Below are 18672 nucleotides of genomic sequence, written 5' to 3' on the forward strand. Positions count from 1 at the left end.
ATTTAACTTTGAACTTGGTGTCTTCATCAATAAAAGGGGATGTGGTTTAGTGGTATAATACCTCTTTAGCATGATTCTCGACGCCAAGGCATAAGCGTCGAGAACATTTGATGTTTAGAGGTGGTCCAGGGTTCGATTCCCTGCATCTCCACTTTTTTGTTTTTTATCTTTGTTTGCATTTTGTGTTTTGCGTTTTGTATTTTGCGGGGAAAGAGGAAGAGATGAGAGGAAATAGAAGGATTGAGATGCTGTAGGTGGTAGTACAGGTAGTTACCTAGTAAGGTAGCCTGTTGGGGACCTATGCGGGAGAACAAAGGTGACTGACTGTACGTGTGGGTGGGTCAAACAAAGTTAAGGTCAGTCAGTCTTTTGATGGAGCTGGTAAACTCGGAAATCGAGAACGCTTCCTCTCCCGCGCGAGAAGAGTGAGGGACTTTGGCTGATTGATTGGGAGAATTGGGGGTTCTGAATATCTGTTTTTCATGTCAATGTAGGTATGTGTTTGTAGATATTCAGAAAACTGGAAAGAAAGAATCCTCAGTCACTCCCATTCATCTACATACATATATACCATACCATATAGCTGAAAGGTACATACGAATCAATCAATCAATCAAATCTAGTACGTGACCTTCAAACCCTCCAACTTCCCAGCATCTCTCCAATCCTTAATCATCTTAAAATACTCCAAACCATTTCCTCCATACCACCAATTCCTCACATGTTTCTCCGTCACATGCCCCTCATTATTCATCCAACCAGGCGTACAAGTCGCCTCAAAAGTACTACGATTCTGACCCGCCTTCAACACCTCCTTCAACCACGCCTCTTCCGCCTCTTTGCTCGGCTCCACACACTTGGCGCCTCGCCGAAGCGTTTCATTGATAATATAACTGAGATGAATCGCTTGCTCGTGAATTCCATACAGCGCATTCACAGCCAACGGACCTTGTGCGGTGGTGATCCAGAAGGCGTTGGGGAAACCATTACTTCCCCAGGAATGCAAACCGATGGTGCCATTGGCCCATTTTTTCGAAATCGGTTCGCTGCGTCCATAGACGTCCATTCCGGCTCGTTGCACCCAATCCGTGGCTAATTCGTAGCCTGTGGCGAAAATTACGGCGTCGACTTCATATTCTACTCCGTTGAATTTGAAACCCGTTTCGGTGAATTCGTCGATTCCTTTGCCGTCTGTGTCGATGAGGTGCACGTTGGGCCGGTTGAAAGATGGCAGGTAGCCGTCGTGGAAAGTGGGTCGTTTGCAACCCCATCCATACCAGGGCTTGAGTTTCTCGGCGACTTTGGGGTCTTGGATGGTGCTGTCGACGCGGTCGCGGATGGATTGCATGCGTTCGAAATTTTTGCGGAGGATTTCGCGAGGAATGTCTTCGGGTTTGGCGCCTTTGGTGGCGTTTGTAAAGGACAAAAAGACACGCGACCAGTTGTCGTCGACCAAGTCTTCGTCGGTGGCGCCTCCGAGAGACATTTTGTTGAAGTTGTGTTGTCGGTTTTTCTGCCATCCTGGTTTGATGTTTTCTTTGATCCACTCTTCGGTCGTGTCGCAGTTGAGGCGTGTATCGACTCCCGAAGGCGTGCGTTGTACTACGAAGAACTCTTTGGCATTCTTCGCCACGTGTGGGATGATTTGCACTGCTGTGGCGCCTGTTTTTTTCCCCCAAAAACAGTCAGAAACATGATAGCCAAACAAGCCTCAGAGAGAGGCAAGAAAAAAAGTGGGCACACTCACCTGTTCCAATAATGGCGACTTTCTTATCCTGAAGCTTCGACAGATCCTTGCCGCAGTACTCATAGTCGAATCGACTCGAGTGAAAGGCATGACCCTTGAACTTCTCAATGCCCGGCGTACCAGGAAGCTTAGGACGATGCAGTGGACCCGAGTTGAGCACCACAAAGCGAGCGTAAATGGTATCATTATGATTCGTAATGATCCTCCAGACACCCTTGTACTCTTCCCAATGAATACTCAAAATCTCCGTTTGGAACAACGCTTTCTCGTGAAGACCGTAATGCGTGGCAATCCGTTCCGCGTGCTCCAACAGTTCCGGTTGATGCGCGTACTTTTCCGTCGGAACATATCCCGTCTCTTCGAGCAGAGGCATGTAGATGAAACTCTCAATGTCGCATTGGGCGCCGGGATATCGGTTCCACCACCTACATCGCAACAAGAACCACATATCAATTTGTCTGTTTTTTCTTTTTGATATAATACACCTCCCCTCTCACATCATCCCTGCCGCGGGAATATCAGTCACGGGGGAATGATACTTACCAAGTACCACCGAAACCACCACACTTGTCGACCATGAGGAAGTTCTGAATGCCATACTTCAAGAGCTCGGCGGCCGTCAGCTGGGAGCCGTAGCCACCACCCATGATCAACACGTCCGTCTCCCTATAGACGGGCTCGCGAGGCGTCTCTGCCTTCCACGGGTCCCCTAGCCAAGAAGCGAAATGGCCATCGACGACACGATATTGCGAGATGTCGCGACCAAAAGCCAAACGCTTCTCTCGTTCGGCATCGTACTTCTTCTGGGCTTCCATAGCCTTGAGGGTAGTCTCATCGGCGTCTCCATTGACGAGGTTCACCTTACTCGCCAGGTTGTGGGCCATGTTTGCTTTTTATTCTTTTTCAAAAATATCGCGAGAATGGAGGGGGAGAAAGGAAGAAGCGTAGGGATATATCAGTGATGATGATGATGATGATGGATCATGGACCTTACCACAGCGAGGGGAAGGGGGAGCATATATGGTGTCTTTTATCATGTCCTGTTGCGCATCCATTCATACCTACCGAAAGTGAGATGGGGGACAAAAAAGAACAACAAACACACAGAAATCACTCAAATCCTCGTCCACGCTCTCGGCGGCCGGATGCAGCGCATTGAAGTCATATCCCGTGGCGTGACGTTTAAGACAAGCAGAAGCTGCAGTATCAGTGCTGCATAATAATAATAATGTGAATATGCACGTGGTATAGATGCACGCATGAAACTTTGCTGCTGCTACAGGCAGGCAGTACAGGAAGATAGGGAGATATTGGGGGGTGAAAGGTTACAGGTAAAGCTGACAGCTGCCCCCAGACTCAGCAATAGCATCTCTCCGCAATGAAAGGGGGCCCCCTTGCCCCCTTTCCCCCCCTTGTAGAGTGTAAGAGGTATGTAGAAACATTGGGCGGACAAATCGGAGACAAAAGGGCCGAAATCATAAGTCCAATGCAATGTGTAATGACGTGTGAGTAGCTGACAACCCAACATAAGGCCTCTCATAAAGTCGACATTAAATCGACACAAAAGAACCAGGGCAGGCTACAGCTTTTTACCTCCTAACTGGTTTTTACAAGACGTAACGCAGGACTTCGGCATCGCTTACGGATCTCGGGAGAGAGGTGGAGATGGAGCCCTAATTCACCCCGCTATCTACTCGTGCGTGTTTGCATGTGCCGTGGTGGGACACTGTGGGGCTGTGAGACCCTTTGACCCTTGTACCTGCACCTGCCGAGGCTGCCGTTGATGGCCCTTTTTTCCCCTTCCCGACCGCCGAGCTTTTGTACATACCTCTCTGCCAATGGAGGCAACTCTAGTACCTACGTAAGCCTCGCAAGGACACTTCACGAGGTTTTCCTCCTTTTGTGCAACCCGAGCATCAAAAAAATAAAAATAAAAAATAAACTCCAGCTACATAATCTGAACGTGTGCCTGTGGATATGTATGTTTGTGTATAGGTACCCTACCTTACCTTACATATACCTTTTATGTACCTTATACAGTGCATATACCTACATATAAGCATGTGATTGCTCTGCCATGATCAGCACAGCTGTGCTCTCTGTCCACATTCATTGGAAGTATTGTTAGATATCCATATATCATTTCTTCCTCCCGACCTGCATGCACCATGGCCACCTTGGATGCACTCTTTGAGGAAATTGTCACCAATGACAAAGGCCTAGTCAACGTAGCAGCAAAAGCTGTCGATCGAAATGGTAAGGTCTTTTTTTAAATGGCTATTACACACGCACTCATCATTCTACGCGAGAGGGACAACTGAGATCTGACGGTGTTTTCTGCTCAGGCAATGTCCTTTATCAAAAGGCTGCTGGACGCCAGAAGCTCAACTCTGATGAGCCGATTCGGTCGGATGCGGTTTATTTTATTGCATCGTGCTCGAAGTTGATTGCTAGTATTGCTGCTATGCAATGTGTGGATCGAGGCCTTTTGGGGCTGGACGACGATGTAACGCAATGGCTGCCGGAGTTGAAGGATGCACCCGTGATATCTCTGAGTGAGCCATTCAATCATATGGAACCTACAGGCCAGGCAAGGTAAGCTGTCTGAACTCAGTCCGTGATGCTGCTTCTTCTCCTCAAAGTCTGACTCGAGAGTGCAGAGTTGAAAAGGGCGATTTGCCCCAAATTATCACGGAGAAGAGAAAGGGTATCGTCACGCTACGGCACTTTTTGACGAATACATCTGGTTTCGCCTACGACCAGTTCGACCCGACTTCATTCGTATGGCGAGCCTCTCGAGGCCAAGGTCCCCAGACGAATTTGTGCAAGATGAGCAACCTCGCCGACCAACCCGTCGTGTTCGAACCAGGACAATCCTGGGCATATGGACTGGGCTTCGAATGGTCTGGAGAACTAGTCTCTCGTCTAAACAAAATGTCATTCGAAGACTACTTGCAAGAGAATATATGGAAGCCTCTCGGCCGAAACAGCACCACCTTCCGTCCCTGGGAGCATCCTGAGATCGAAGCTCGCGAGGCCGGAATGGCAGTACGGACACCAGATGGCGGACTCGCCCCCGTAGGCAGTATCCTGCCACGCCCCGCACCAGATGACATGGGCGGTATAGGACTCTACAGCACCGTCGACGACTACGTCGCCGTCCTCGCCGATCTCATATCCCCGCAACCCAAATTGCTGAAGCCCGAAACAGCAGACGAATTCTTCACACCACAACTCGGCGTCGACTCACCCGCGTGGAAAGGTCTTTTGCAAAGTCAACACATCTGGGCTCCCTTGACAGGACTCGCACCAAATGCGAGCGACGAGGTATTGCGCAAGATGGATTTCGGCCTCAGTGGCGTTTACGTTGTTGAGGATACGGATTCTTTGCCTGCGGGGACCCTTTCCTGGTGGGGAATGCCCAATTTGACGTGGTTTGCTAATCGCAAAGTCGGTGTTGCGGGTATGCTTGCGACGCAATTGCTTCCTCCGGGGGATCAAGTGCCGATTGAATTGAGTGGGAAATTGAGGGAGGTTGTCTTTGCCAAGGCTACGTGAGCCACACTTTACCTGTATGTAGAATCGTAGATGCAGTTTTTTCGGCAAATAGACAAAAAGCTGTAAATGTACTTGACCCCACGGCATCAGTTCTTCTACACAACTCCTCCTCCTCCTCCTCCCCTCCTAAACTAGATACTAAACCAGATAAGGAAGTTCCAAGCATATACCTCCAAAATTTTCCATCTGCCGTGCCGTAGGAGATAGGTATCCGCCAAGAAAAAAAGTTCAAAGAGTGGAAACAACCTTCCAATGCCAAGATTTTTTCCGCCCGCCCGCCTTGCGCCTAAGAAAAGAGGGGATACTCTAGTCTTCCTTATCAAACAAACAGAAAACAATCAAACATTCAAGTGCCGTTACCTGCTACTGTACCTCCTATCTCTTGGCCCTAGCCTAGCTACCTAGTCATTCAAGCAGGGGCATGGAGCAGGGGTAGGGGTAGGGAGGCCTGTACAGTACGTATGCTATAGAAAAATCGTGGCGGGGATATACATAGATACATACATAGATACATGGTATGTCTCGGCAGTTGCGAAATCGATGAAAAGCTGGGATGATGGTAAGGAGTAGGAGACTTCACTTGTGACTTACTTTGAATTTTATTTTTATTATTCATAATGATTATGATTATGATTATGATGATTCGCTATGCAACAAAGATGAAGATGAAGATGAAGATGAGATACAGGTAGTAGTTAGTTTTTTCTTCTCAGAGGGGGTGTTTTCTTTCGTAGAGACTACATAGAGAGCAGGTTACATAACGCTACCTTACCTACCTACCTACCTCTTAGGTACCTTACCTTATGTACCTGTAGTGATGAAAGATGGGTTGGAGATTCAATACAGCTACCTATTGCAAAAATCATGATAATGTAGAAGAAAAAGAAAAGTGAATCGCTTGGGTCGTGAAAGAAGTATATGAAATAGATAGATATATATGGCAATAACGCTTGACGAAACTCATCATTTCCCGTCTAGAGATTGCTGTGCGAGAGAGAGAAAGATGGTTAGCATATCGCGGAAAAAAAAAGAAAACGTGATTTGAGGAAGAACAAAAAGAAGAGGAAGAAAACTTACAAACAAAGCACGATCGGCTTGAGCAGCAGCAAATTCCTTTTGAATAATGGGCACCTTGTGTTTTCGTGGAACCAGCATGACAGGCATATCCTCACCGGGAGTGCCTGGAAATAAGCCCGACCAGTCTCGAGTGTCCAAGGGAAGTTTGGCATGAGGCGCAATCTTCACCTCAAAAGTCCAGAGAATGCGCATGATGGCGACGGTGAGAGATCGTTCGGCCACATTGTAGCCCGAGCATACTCTGCGACCAGCACCAAAGGCAAAGTGATCTCTCTTGGTCGCATCCGGGTTGTTGAGACTTTCCATGGTCGAGGTGGGGTCATTGAGATATCGTTCGGGCCAGAATCGCTCGGGATCTTGATGTCGGTCGGGGTTGTGCTGGACTGCCCAGGCGTTGAGATGCAGGAAAGATCCTTTCGGGATGCGCATGCCTTCAAAGGTGATGTCGGCCGACGTGCAATGTGGCTGGCCCAGAGAAACGGGGGGTCGCCAGCGGAGTGTCTCCTTGACCATGCATCGAATGTACGGGACACGCTCGTGGTCTTCAAAGACGGGAATGCGATCGCCCATGGCCTCATCCAGGAGCTTGTATGCTTTCTCTTGCACCTCTGGGAAGCGCATCATGGCTTCCAGGAAACACCAGAGCGAAGCCTGGCTGGTGTCGGACCCGGCAATGGTCAACTGCATGCATACATAGGCACCCTCTTCCTTGGTATCGAACCCGAGGTGCTTTTCATCCTCGACAATCTTGCACATGAGAGAGTCCTTGATGAGAGCTCTCTCCTTATCGGACATGGCTTGCACTCGGTGCATCTTTTCGGTGATCCAACGCATGTCCCGACGGAAACGTTCGCGTCCATTGCGCTCCCAAGGCTTCAAGAACATCGGCAGTCGGTTGAGGAAGGGCAGGATGTCTACCACGTAGTATCCAGGTATCGTGCCGAGAACCTGTGCTTCCGCAGTCTCGTGGATGTATTCGATGCAGGGATCTGACAACTTTGGTATTTCCAGTCCAAACATCTGAGTCGCGAAATTGCTATAAGTATAACGCTTCACGGCACCCCACAACGCATTGCTGGATGTTTGGAGCTTGGGGTCCGAAACGACCTCGTGCAAGAACTTCAACGTCTCAAAATTGAGGTACGGAAGGCCCTCGTTTGCGCGCGCAATGCTTCCCACATTCGACCAGGTTACTTTACGTTGCAGCTTCCACCGGGGACTGCTGGAATCGAGTGTCAACAGACTGAGGCCATTACTGATATGATCTCTGCTGACAATGGTCGGAGGGCGATCGGCGGATTGTCTTGCTGATTTGTCGAAGATTTCCTTCACAGCGAGATCGGTGTTGACCATGTACCTTTAACGAGAGCAAAGAGGTCAGCGTGGGTGAGCGAGTCGGTCATGTGGGCGAGTAGTAGCAGTAGTAGTAGTACATACTGCGTAAAGAGCCCGATTTTAACCCGGTAAAGTGGCCCATATTCTTCAGCCCATCGCTGGAACAGGAGATGTTCTTCTCGAGTCTTGCCTGCTTTCTGAAGTTGTGGCAGATTTCCAACAAGAGGGAAGCCCGGTGGCATTGGAGGTAGAGGGAGCAACTTCCGCTCGCGGACCACTTTTTCGATCTTTGTGACAGCGAACACAATCAGACAGGCCAGGAGCCCGAAGACGAGCAATTTTTGCCTGGCGACATCCTCAGAAATCCACGCCATGTTCGTGTCTGCGTATATCGATGATTGCAGTTCCCAAAAATCCGCAGTGGCAGATGCATTGCCGGTTTATATCTGCTCAGGGCAGTCTTTTTTTTGTTTAGAAAACACATCACCCCCCCTTAGGCAGTCCCTGGCCGGCAGTTTGTTTGTACACGGCAGTATACAGCTGTGCAGCAGGCAGCGGTGCAAGTGAAGCTATATTTCGTCATGGGCCACGGCACTCGGGAGAAGGGTGTTGCATGTGGACAGGAGGAAGTCCGATTGTACTGCCCAGGGCCAGCATAGGTGTGGAGAAGGCCTGCAACGGCCGTGTGCATACACTGCATCATCTGCATGCATACATGTACTATTGAGGCCCAGTCCGTTTATGTGCACAACATAATTAAAGGCCGACTGCATGCAATTTGATGCAAATGATGCAACCGAGGGAGGGAACTCCACTCCGGGAGCTCGGTCGCCGGTACGTGGGCCTGCCGTCTGGGCAGTGGACGGCTGGACGCACTGGTTGGTAGTGGGCCAGTGTCTGTGGCTGTGGCCGTGGCTGTTGGCTGTCTCGCGCGGTGCTTTCCCGGGGAGAGGCAGAGAGAAAAGACATTGTTAGTAAAAGGATCGAGTGTATTGGTCAAAAGAAAGACTCGGGTAGATAGTACGAACTGGAGCAGCGGGTGAACCGTTGAAGAACAAGAAGACTGCTTACATAATGGTTGCATCTGATATCGGACGGGGGAGTTTCGTGATAGGCGGCAGGCCCTGCATATACTGTATAATATCCCCTGTGGTCATGGGAGGGCGAGGGGGCTGAAAGGGACAGCAGACGTGGGAAGAGAGAGATTCAGTCAGAATCGACCATAGATAATGGAGCGTTTAATAGTAGTAGTAGTAGTAGTAGTAGTAGTAGTAAACCATAGTCCTGCAATTATGCGAGGTCGCTTGGCCTCACCATGCATTCGAAGAAGATAAATACCTATAGGTGTGGTCCCTCACCAGCACACCCATATGTCGGACTTATGCACAGAGCTATGCACAGAGCCACTGGACACAGGAACCGCCATTTCCACACGTGCACTCTTTAGGGGTGAAAAGGGTCGCGTTATAACTCATGGGCCATTCTGAACGCTGTCCCAGCAATGCCCTTCCTCCCGATTCACGCATTTCTGCTCCACAGCGACGAGCAGCCCATCCATCCATGGAGTTGTCGCACTCTCCTATGACTTGCTCAATTGTCCCTGCTCTTTATGAGTCTCTCGTTGTTGCACCATCCACTCCATAATGCTCTCATAGCATAACACAAACTGTCGCAGGCTCTGTACCATACTGATGCGCTGATGCCGAAAGTCCTCGACCGTCTTCTCCACCAGATCCACATCGTCGCGCGTCACCCAAGCGCTTTCGGGTTTGCCCTCGGGCTCGGGATGCTGGGAAGCGAAGAATCCACCATTGCTGCCTCTCCGCATCGCATCATTGCGCTCCGTATCTGTTCGGGACTGCTTCTTGTGCTTTGGGCTCGGGTCAATGTCCATGGGCGTGTTCTCTCGCGATGACTCGCGACTGAGTCGCTGACGCTTGATCATGTCAATCACGCTGTCGACAGTGCAGAAGGTGCCTGTGCGTCCGCATCCAGCAGAACAATGCACAAGAACAGGTCGTTCGCTGTCCTCTGCTGCGCCGGCCCGTGCAATCGAGCTCGTGGCGCGAACGACGGCATTGGTTTGTTCCACCAGGCCGAGAAGATGGGCAGGATGCGCGGGAGCACCAAAGTCAGGCCAGCTCGAGTACTGGAGCTGCGTGATTTCTCGCATGGGCTCAAAGGGAAAGCGATCGTGCCTGATGGTGAACTTGCGCACAATCACAAATGGCTGTTCACTGTTGCCGATCTTCTCGTCCGAATTGTTGATAGGGGCCAGGGGCACACCGGGATTTTGCGACTTCGTCGTCTGGCGCTGCACTGAAGGCCTCTTCTGATGCGCCTTACGTATCCGAGTGGGTTCCAGCGAGGCACGCTTCTCCGACAAGAAGTCCAGATGTATCGATCCGTAGCTTCTCTGGTCCCAATAGTTATGTGCTTTGACTTGAGCACCCTCCTTCTCGGCCGTGAGCATGACTACAACACGTACATCTTGCTGCCACACTACATTCCAGAAGTCGTTAAATGTGGCAGGAATGGGTGCCTGTGTCGAGATGTAGCGTTTGTTGCTCCACGAGGCTTTGATGTGACTGGCGTTGAAGTAATCGCATCCATGGTTGGGAATGCCCTGCAAACGCACGCGAGAATGCTCGAATGGCCAGATGTTGTTGTAACGATTCTTGCTGCCCTTCTCCAAGCCAGCGATGCGGACTGCATCTGAGGCGTCCTGCTTCGTGGGAGTGCCAAAGTGAACCTTTCCGGAGAGTGCATCCTCCATGCGCTTTTTCTCCCGACGCTCAATCTGCTCAAACCGATTTGCCACCTTCTTTCCCTTGTCTGACTTGGCCGCCGCGATTTTGATCCATTCTGGGTATTCATCCTCTGCAGAGCTCGTCTCTTCCGCTGGATGCATGAGCTCAATTTGTCCGACGCCGCCAATCAGATCCATGTTCTGCCTGATATTGCCAAAGAACGGGTTAGCTGGATTGTCGGTCGAGGGCATGGGACATCCTCCCACGGCTGGCGCCACTTGCGGGCCATCGCCGTTGACTCCCTGAGAATCCCCTGTCGCAGAGTACAGCCCACTCTCGACATACTTGGGAAAGCGCTTAGCAAATTCCTGAAATCCGCCCTTCACAATGTACAGTGTACCATCGTAGCCTTCCCCGCGAAACTTCTTGATCGTATTGAGGCAAATGGTCGCATCTTTGAGCACAGCGCAGTTAGCATCGTACACGACGATATAGCTGCTTTTCCTCCAATTCTCAAACTTGGCCCGCTGCTCTTCATCCTTGAAAGTGTCCGCAAGCTTCTGTACATTAAAGGACGGTCGTTTGAGTAATGTTGTGGGTATGCACAAATTGAGCGCTGAACTGATATGCGAGTTTGCATACTGTGTCTGTACGCGCAGATCCAGAAGCAACATATTCTCGTTCTGGGTGTCGAGAAGGTTCACAATGTGCTGGGGTGTGGCGAATACTTCGTCGCTCGCATCCATGGATGCGGGCAATGTTTCTGCACGAGCCTTGTGAAGATTATATGACTGTGCCATTTTGTCAAGCGGCAACTGTAATCGCATATTACCACCGTCAGAAGGCTTCGGTGAGGACTCGTCCATCTTGCCTGGTGACATGGCATGGTGCATGCTGTCCAGGATGGGTGGCGAGGCGCGGCGTTTGCTTTCTGTATGTGAGCTCGGACTATGCGTTCGCTTGGGCGACCTAGACAGTTCACTCGTCGATGCGTCCAACACGGCGCGATGTGACGCCGCCAATACGGGTATCTCTCGTGGCGCTGTGCTTTGGCGTGAAGAAGTTTGACTGACGGAGGCCCGACTAGTCGTTCTGCTATGACCAGGCCTCGATACCAGGCTAGGATTGGGGTTAAACCCCGAGCCTGGAAGACTGATCTTGTATGTATTCAGACCGCCACCAAGGCTGAAGCCCTTGCCGCCCTCCGACTGTTTCTTGAAGGCTTCATACTCTGCACTTTGATCCAGCGGTACCACGCTGGGTGACAATGCGGCAGTCGAACGGACGGTGGAGGAAGGCGGACTCCAGTTGTTCTTGGCATGGTTGTCACTCATGTATGAAGTTTCGTCGGCCTTGAAGCCAAAGTAGTTGGGCGAGGGCGTGCCAGGCGCATTGCGGCGCTGAGGGCTGGTCATGCGCGGCGACAAGAAGGGAGCCATGTCTGGGTTACCGGCGGGTGTGGTGGAGGAGCGAGCCTGCTTGGCTCGCTGGGAGTGATATCGGGGGGAGGTTGCAGTCTGTGTCATGTTGTCCGTCGGTCGAGGGTGTTGGGAGGCGTAATCGATAGTCGATGACCGCAACGGTGGTCAGCTGCAGTGGCACGGCGCACCGCACCACAGTTTGGGTGCCGTGAGGAAGAGTGGGTCGAGCGAGCGTGCGTGCGTGATTGCGTGCGTGCGTGCGTGCGTTGGTCGAATGTCGTCGTCCTGAGGAGAATAGGTACGGTAGGTAGGTAGGTAGACACGAGAGGGTCGAGGAGGGAAGGGTCACGCGAGGGACGAAGAAGGTGAGGTTGTTCGATGGCGGCAGCGGCCCTCAAGCATTGCTTGCTCTCTCTCTCTTCTCTCTCTCTCTCGCCGACTACGGTAAGCAGGAAGGGAGAGGAGAAGGGAGGTAGCTGAGGGCTGTAGGCGGTAGGTAGGTAAGGTACCTATGTAGGTATGTAGGTAGTGCCTTAGTAGGGCGGGAGGGAGGTACTGTATGTAGACTAGGAGGTACCTCCTAGCAGACAGTGGCCGACGAGGATGCGGGTGTGAGGCGAGTGTGCAGCAGCAGAGTAGTAAGAGTGCACCTGCAGAGCGTCTGGAACGAATACAGCAGCAAATGACGTCGCGCACCGAGCGAAAGGCAGGACATGGGCTAGACTACTCTCGTCGACGCGGAATGCAAGAGTCACTCTCGGGGCTCAAGACGGCGAGGCCCGGTGGGTGGCGGCGGCGACAGCGGGGAGCAGCGAGCGTGATGTACCTCCTAGGTGATGTAGGTGAGGTACAATAGGTGTAGGTGTACCTTAGGGTAATGTGGTAGAAAAGGGGAGGGGAGGCGAGACGAGAGGTTGGGAGGGTAGAGGTGGATTATTCATTGATTACAGAGCGTAAGGTAGGGTAAGGTCAGGTAGGAATTAGGATAAGCCTACTAAGAGGTACATCTAGAGACTAGGTAGGAGGAGGCGGAGCCTGAGGTGAATAATACTGTGATGGGATCTGCGAAAAGCGAAAAAAAAAGAGGATGACACTCCACTGCTGGTGGTTCCCTATCCACCCTAGGTACCCTGCATATAGCCTTGCGGTATAAGTAGCGTGCTCAATGACGTCGCTCGAGAAGAAGGGCCGTGCGGGCGCGGTGAGTGCCTTGTAACCTTGTTCCGTCCTGTGCTCTGCTCCATAATACCTCCTGTAGGTGAGGTATGATTATGGGGCATATGTATGTTCCCCCTGGACTGAGTGAGTGAATGAGTGACCACGACGACTTGCACAACACCATCCTACAACAATAACAACGACGACGGCGACAACATGGCGGCCCCATTCAGATCTGGCGCGCACGGTGATCAGGGACTCGAGATCTGCTTTCTGTCGTGTGCCCAGGAGTCCAATAGGCATCTAGATCCTCTACCCTGAAACACCTTAACCCACGCCGACGGCTCCATCCTGGACAGCATGACTACTATCCGCCACTCACGACCGCGTTCCAGACTGCTTCCCGCAAGACCATGCAACACGTCGCTCCGAGATCTGGAAAGTATCGCCCGTCTATACCATCATTGTGGCCAGGGTCTTTTGTTGCCATGCCATGCCGTGCCATGCCATGCCCTGCCCTGCCATGGCATGGACACCACACCACCACATTATTCATTCATCTTCCCCCGGCCCTACTCTCATCACACGCGTTCGGAAAACAAAGCCTCCCTGTCCAAAGTGAAGAACTAGTCAAATGAAGAACTAGGCTGGCTAGATTTGCAACCCACGAGATTCTTTTGATGACATTCGCGCCAAACTTTGATTCTATAGCTCTCAAACTAATGCTTTCTCGTACACGTGCCTTGTCAGTAGTCCGGTTTCTGAAAGAGCTGCAAGCTGTAATGAGCTTCGACATGCAGCAGTCTCGCAATATGTCCGAAATGTCTGAAAAATAGCCGAGACCTGTGCCAGAATCTGCAGTTCTAACCCTATTGCTATCGAGTACTACTAGGAGGTACTGTACTTCCTATTACCTCGACCTCGGACCACAGTACTCGAGCCCTTGAATTACTTTATTCTTGAGGTACCTCCTATAAGGTACTCAGTCCAATTATTCAGCTATAGCTTATCCGGCCCTATAAGCGACATCTAAACCACCAAGATATACCTATCCATCGAGTGGGGACAGTAACTTATACATACCTACAGCTTGTAAGCTCAACTCAGCCCAGCTACTTGTAGTAATTCTACGCGTGCACGCCAAACAGACCTGTAAGACCTCCTCCTCCTCCTCCTCCTCCTCCTCCTCCTTCCAACCTAAACGCCAAGTGCGTACCTACCTCTACCTACCTCCTAGACCCAAGAGTGTTTTGCACAAGTACCTACCTACGCAGCTAGGTATATGCCCATCCATCTGCACAATGTAGGATCCCCAGGGACGCTTACAGTTTCCCAACTCTGCTTTCCCTAGTCTACCTACCTAGTGCCTATCTAAGGTATATAGTTGCCAAAGAAACCTAAGATACCTTTCAGGTAAGGTATTCTACCAGGTACCTAGGTAGGCAGGCAATTCATAGGCAAGCTACCTCCTAGATGTATTCCAGAATTAGGTACCTTACCTCCTACCTACATGTACCTAGCATTAGGTATTACATATACCTAACCTACTGGAATAGAGCCGATAAAAATAATAAATCGGCCGAATTGTTTTATTGTACATGTATGTATCAAGGTAAGGCAAGGTCAGGTAGGTATCATTCGTCATATGTGTGGCAAAGCCTGTGATGAGCACATTCACAAGGCATGGAACTCTCGTTGCTACCTCGGAGTGGAGCCGAGTAGATACATGTAGGTATCCACAAGTCCATGCAGAAAATGGACGTTTGCTCGCAGTTTTTCGGATAGTGGTGGCCGTGAGAGAGCTCATCATGTCTCTCTTTCTCTCTCTCTTTAGCTTAACGATGCATGGGACCTAAATGCAATGGAATGTCTGCCTGCGAACAATACCTTACTGACGTTGAGCTTGGGTTCACTTCGCACTGCGTGCTAGGGTACATTTAGTTACTGTATCTGGTCTGACTGAACCGCTTCATCTTTGGCAGATTCTACACTATATGTTGGTTAGAAGGGAACTGCACTAGTTGTGTCCGGCACTATTCTTCATGACTTCAACAAAACCATACTTCGCTAAAGAAGACCGAGGAACATCCTTGCTGTTCTATGGCCTGCCATGTCCATCACACGAGTATTTGAACTTCATACGGCAAGCCAGCATCGCAAGCCAAGCTCACCAAGCAGTATAACCCCCGTCGACAGTCACCGCACTGCCTGTCATATAGGTAGACGCTTCAGAAAGGAGGTAGAGTATTGTGCCGTTGTATTCTTCGGGGACAGACAGGCGGCCCAACATGTTCTGACTTTTCATCTCCTGCTCAAGTCGTGGCTGATCCTGGAAATTCTGACGAATCATCTAGCCCGAAACATCAGCGATGCATGCAAACACGGACCGTGCAGCCACCCGGAGACACATACAGGAGTGAGGCAGTTGCCTGGCAATACGGCATTGACGCGGATGCCGTACTGGGCAAGTTCTGCAGCCGAAGTCTGGACGAGCGAGACCACTGCAGCCTTCGATGCATTATAGGGTGCGCAGCACAAGCCGCGATTTGCGACTCTGGCGCTCATGGATGCTACAGGCACCAGGCAACCAGTCTTCTTGTGCTTGATCATCTGCTTCGCGCAGGCTTGGATTGAGTATAGGACGCCGTGAAAATTGATGTCCATGACCTGGCAACGTGTCAGGAACACACCCATCTTGATCCAGCTCGATATCTTGCCTTCGATGCCATTCCTGGAGCGTAGTCGAGGAGACTAGCGACGTGGTTGATGCCAGCGGCGAAATAGCCACCATCAATGCCGTCATGCATATCTGCAATCGTGGCCATCGCCGAGTGCTGTTGTTGATGGCTCGTGACATCGAGCTGTATGTAGCTCATCCCACCTTTGCCCTGATCTGCGACAGAAGCCTGGACTTCGAGCCACTGGTCAGATGGTGCATCTTTGACGTCCAAGCAGTAGACTGACTTCGATCAGCATAAGTTGCAAGGTCGTTGGGTGCAGTCTTGATTACCCTGGGCTCCGTGTTCTGCGAGATATCGTGCTTGGGCCAGACCAAGTCCACCACCAGCGCCAGTGACAGGAAACACCTTCGAGCTGACCTATACATCTCGTCAGCAGTGCTACTCCGCGCCTTGATATATTTATCTATCTCACGTCAAATCCTGCCGGGTTTTGGTTCTTGGAATTTGAACGTTCTTGCTCTGGAATTGACGCTCGAGTACTAAAGATGCGTCTGTTCTTCTTCACCGCAGCAGAGCTGATGGTAGCCTTTCTGTCGAAGGTGGTCGTGGTGGTGGTTGTGGTGGCGAGATGTTCATGTTTGGGATTCTTGACCAGTCGGGTTGAGATCCGTGGCAAAGAGTGGAGCCGCATGGTCGGTCTCGTCTTGGAATGTTCTCTGCTTCCTCTTCTTCTAGTCGTCTATGTCCGGATTGTGTTGTGCCGAAGGTACATTATTCTACTTCTACCTTATCGCGAGAGTTAGGTAGTCGCGTAGCTGACAAGGCCTAGTGGAAGAGCCTCATCAGTAACACCTGCCTGTGGAATGACCGCGAGTGGTGCCTGCCCGCTGCAGATTTCCGCGTTCAAATGGTCACAAAGAGCCTTGGGAGGACCACACGTGGAGGATGCATTCCACAAGTGAAGCAAGCCGCACCTGGAAACGGTAAGACGACAAATCACAGGCTGTTGATGGTGCACGTGAAGGATGAGTTCCTGGCTGCTCGAGGCGATCGTGCGACTTCAAAGCAAGCTGGCGAAGTATTAGGTGGTTCGACAACACTTCACCATGACCAGCGTCTCTTGCAAGACGACCCTAAGGAAGGAAAAGCTGCGTGGCGTTCTGACTGCTGACATTTCGCTCTCGTGCCACTACACTGTTAGCTCAATACTGATGGCCACTCATTGAACATGTTCTCCAAACTGCCATCTCACTTCCACTCCCGCTGCCCTTCCGCGCGGATATCCTGAATAGTGTCGCTGGTGCCTCCGCAGGAGTAACATGGGAAACAACGCAGTACTCTGCTTAGACCCGGGGTATGGTCAATTGTGAGGCATCCGAATCACCTTGGCGACTTCTTTCCATCCAATAACGTCTTCGATCGTACTGATTCCTGCAACGAGATTCGTCCTGATTTTGACAAAAACCCCAGGCAATCCATCCCCTTGCGGGGACTGCAAGTCTAATTCGAGATGTCGAGACGGATGTCGACTTTTCCATAGTTCTGGCTGCTCTACGAATGCTCACCGGCGTTGTAGCAATCGGCGTAAATCAATGAGTTGCTGTTTTGGCACAGAGCATGAAGCTCTTGAGCGGATTTTGTTCCGGTGTGAATACTGTATAGGCGCGTGGTCTTTGTCGATGTTGCTGGTCTGTGCTGGAGTATATATATGTATCTCTCCAGCCGGGCAGCGACCTATGAATCTCGAGAGTCGTGCTGGATAGATTCAGTCAGAAGAGCATGCTTTGAGACGGGTACTGTCAAGTCGAGACGCGGAGAACTGGTGTGCAGAAAGCTTGGAGCTTCAGGTTGCTGCAAACGAGACCGATTGCAGAGCTCCATGGGACATCAGAACGTTCTCGTGGATCTCTTCAGGAGACAAGTCCTGAGCCGCCTTCGTGCATAGATGCTGGACTCCAGTACTCGACCTCTTCAGCCTGGTCGTCGACCCACACTAGACTGTCGGTGACCAAGTCGTCAATGACCGCAACAGCTCGGGCACGTTCCCAGTCCAAGTTTGCTTGCAGCATAGAGACAGTGACGAAGCCCATTATCTGAATGACTTCCAAGACCGTGGCCTGGTCGCGGTTGAGCTCTTTCGGCACGCTGCGAATGTACTTGACACTGCCCAGCGTGACCACCTTGAACTGCCCACCGAGCGGCTCCAAGCACTCCAGTGCGCGTTGCACATCGTCATCAGTGACTTCCATGCCTCCGCCAACCAAGCCTCTGCCCCCAGCAATCCTCTTTCTGGCCTCGGAAAGTGCAATCATCCCGCCATTCTCCGCTCTACTCTCTCGACACACCTCAACCAGGCGCACGCCGAGCTCAAAGTAGAAGTCATTCACGCTCGTCCCCAGCATCTTGGCCCAAACACTCCCACCCTTCCCACTTGCGTCCTTTGCCGCTTTGACATTGCTGCCGGCCAGAGGGTCTACACCGATGGCATGACACATGCGCGCGAACTCGGCACGGAAGATGGGATTGCTGCGGATGTCTTTGGCATGCGTGAGGGAGAAGTTGTGCAGCGCGGCCTGGAAGACCGAGAGCTGGTTGGCGAGTGCATCGGCATGAGATGACTTGAGCGACGCACCATGGGCGGCATACTTGTCGGAAGAGATGGCAGCATTAGAGAAGGCGGAGAGACCCACGCCGCGCCGGTTAGACGACATGGCTGAGGTTACATGTTCTTCTCTATCTCGATGATGTTGCCGTGGTCGGCTCAAGACTTGGCGCGGGGGGAGTGAGAGATCGCATAACTCGAGAGTCCTGAATTCAGGCATTCAGGCAGCCGCCAAGAAAGCCGAAATCTCCCGCTCCACACAAATTCGTTTCGACCTGTGCGTCTGCACTCTTTTTCTCTGCATCGCCCAACGACCGACATCTCTCGACCAGGACCACCTCGA

General features: G+C 51.3%; 6 protein-coding genes and 1 non-coding gene across 7 annotated transcripts; 2 read left to right on the forward strand and 5 right to left on the reverse strand.

Moving 5' to 3' along the window:
* The first annotated feature begins 35 nt into the window (after positions 1 to 35).
* Positions 36 to 151, forward strand: SEPMUDRAFT_t47. Its single transcript has one exon. It is a non-coding gene; the product is annotated as a tRNA-Ala (tRNA).
* A 468-nt stretch (positions 152 to 619) lies between these two features.
* Positions 620 to 2562, reverse strand: SEPMUDRAFT_68932 (cyclododecanone monooxygenase; the record flags this gene model as incomplete). The annotated part of the gene is made up of 3 exons (XM_016909845.1): positions 620 to 1662; positions 1748 to 2172; positions 2291 to 2562. 3 exons carry the CDS (start codon positions 2560 to 2562, stop codon positions 620 to 622), a joined length of 1740 nt encoding a protein of 579 aa, XP_016759504.1.
* Positions 2563 to 3915: 1353 nt separating this feature from the next.
* SEPMUDRAFT_142856 (beta-lactamase/transpeptidase-like protein) lies at positions 3916 to 5305 on the forward strand (the record flags this gene model as incomplete). Its single annotated transcript, XM_016903017.1, has 3 exons — positions 3916 to 4008; positions 4146 to 4302; positions 4362 to 5305. The coding sequence occupies 3 exons, from the start codon at positions 3916 to 3918 to the stop codon at positions 5303 to 5305; spliced, it is 1194 nt and encodes a 397-aa protein (XP_016759505.1).
* Positions 5306 to 6212: 907 nt separating this feature from the next.
* On the reverse strand, positions 6213 to 8319 carry SEPMUDRAFT_150330 (cytochrome P450). Its single transcript, XM_016906096.1, has 3 exons — positions 7820 to 8319; positions 6383 to 7739; positions 6213 to 6289 (listed from the first exon to the last, which is right to left on the reverse strand). Exons 1-3 carry the CDS (start codon positions 8089 to 8091, stop codon positions 6269 to 6271), a joined length of 1650 nt encoding a protein of 549 aa, XP_016759506.1. The 5' UTR covers positions 8092 to 8319; the 3' UTR covers positions 6213 to 6268.
* Positions 8320 to 8950: 631 nt separating this feature from the next.
* SEPMUDRAFT_150331 (Y_phosphatase-domain-containing protein) lies at positions 8951 to 12768 on the reverse strand. Its single transcript, XM_016906097.1, has one exon. The coding sequence runs from the start codon at positions 11991 to 11993 to the stop codon at positions 9297 to 9299; it is 2697 nt and encodes an 898-aa protein (XP_016759507.1). The 5' UTR covers positions 11994 to 12768; the 3' UTR covers positions 8951 to 9296.
* Positions 12769 to 15077: 2309 nt separating this feature from the next.
* Positions 15078 to 18411, reverse strand: SEPMUDRAFT_150332 (NAD(P)-binding protein). Its single transcript, XM_016906098.1, has 5 exons — positions 16200 to 18411; positions 16057 to 16144; positions 15764 to 16005; positions 15459 to 15713; positions 15078 to 15396 (listed from the first exon to the last, which is right to left on the reverse strand). The coding sequence occupies exons 1-5, from the start codon at positions 16416 to 16418 to the stop codon at positions 15214 to 15216; spliced, it is 987 nt and encodes a 328-aa protein (XP_016759508.1). The 5' UTR covers positions 16419 to 18411; the 3' UTR covers positions 15078 to 15213.
* On the reverse strand, positions 17638 to 18438 carry SEPMUDRAFT_48390 (EAP30-domain-containing protein; the record flags this gene model as incomplete). The annotated part of the gene is made up of 1 exon (XM_016909063.1): positions 17638 to 18438. The coding sequence occupies one exon, from the start codon at positions 18436 to 18438 to the stop codon at positions 17638 to 17640; it is 801 nt and encodes a 266-aa protein (XP_016759509.1).
* Between the last annotated feature and the right edge of the window lie 234 nt (positions 18439 to 18672).

The sequence above is a fragment of the Sphaerulina musiva genome (assembly GCF_000320565.1).
Source record: "Sphaerulina musiva SO2202 unplaced genomic scaffold SEPMUscaffold_7, whole genome shotgun sequence".
In the NCBI taxonomy this organism is placed as follows: Eukaryota; Fungi; Ascomycota; class Dothideomycetes; order Mycosphaerellales; family Mycosphaerellaceae; genus Sphaerulina; species Sphaerulina musiva.

Excerpts from the sequence above, each read along its gene's own strand:
- SEPMUDRAFT_150330 (XM_016906096.1), bottom strand. The coding sequence starts at position 8,091 with ATGGCGTGGATTTCTGAGGATGTCGCCAGGCAAAAATTGCTCGTCTTC. Across the intron at positions 7,740-7,819 it reads AAAATCGGGCTCTTTACGCA|GTACATGGTCAACACCGATC; the intron begins GTATGTACTACT and ends CTCTCGTTAAAG. Across the intron at positions 6,290-6,382 it reads AAGCCGATCGTGCTTTGTTT|CAATCTCTAGACGGGAAATG; the intron begins GTAAGTTTTCTT and ends TCTCTCGCACAG.
- SEPMUDRAFT_150331 (XM_016906097.1), bottom strand. The coding sequence starts at position 11,993 with ATGACACAGACTGCAACCTCCCCCCGATATCACTCCCAGCGAGCCAAG.
- SEPMUDRAFT_150332 (XM_016906098.1), bottom strand. The coding sequence starts at position 16,418 with ATGCGGCTCCACTCTTTGCCACGGATCTCAACCCGACTGGTCAAGAAT. Across the intron at positions 15,714-15,763 it reads CTCCAGGAATGGCATCGAAG|GTCATGGACATCAATTTTCA; the intron begins GCAAGATATCGA and ends ACACGTTGCCAG. Across the intron at positions 15,397-15,458 it reads CAGGCAACTGCCTCACTCCT|ATGATTCGTCAGAATTTCCA; the intron begins GTATGTGTCTCC and ends GTTTCGGGCTAG.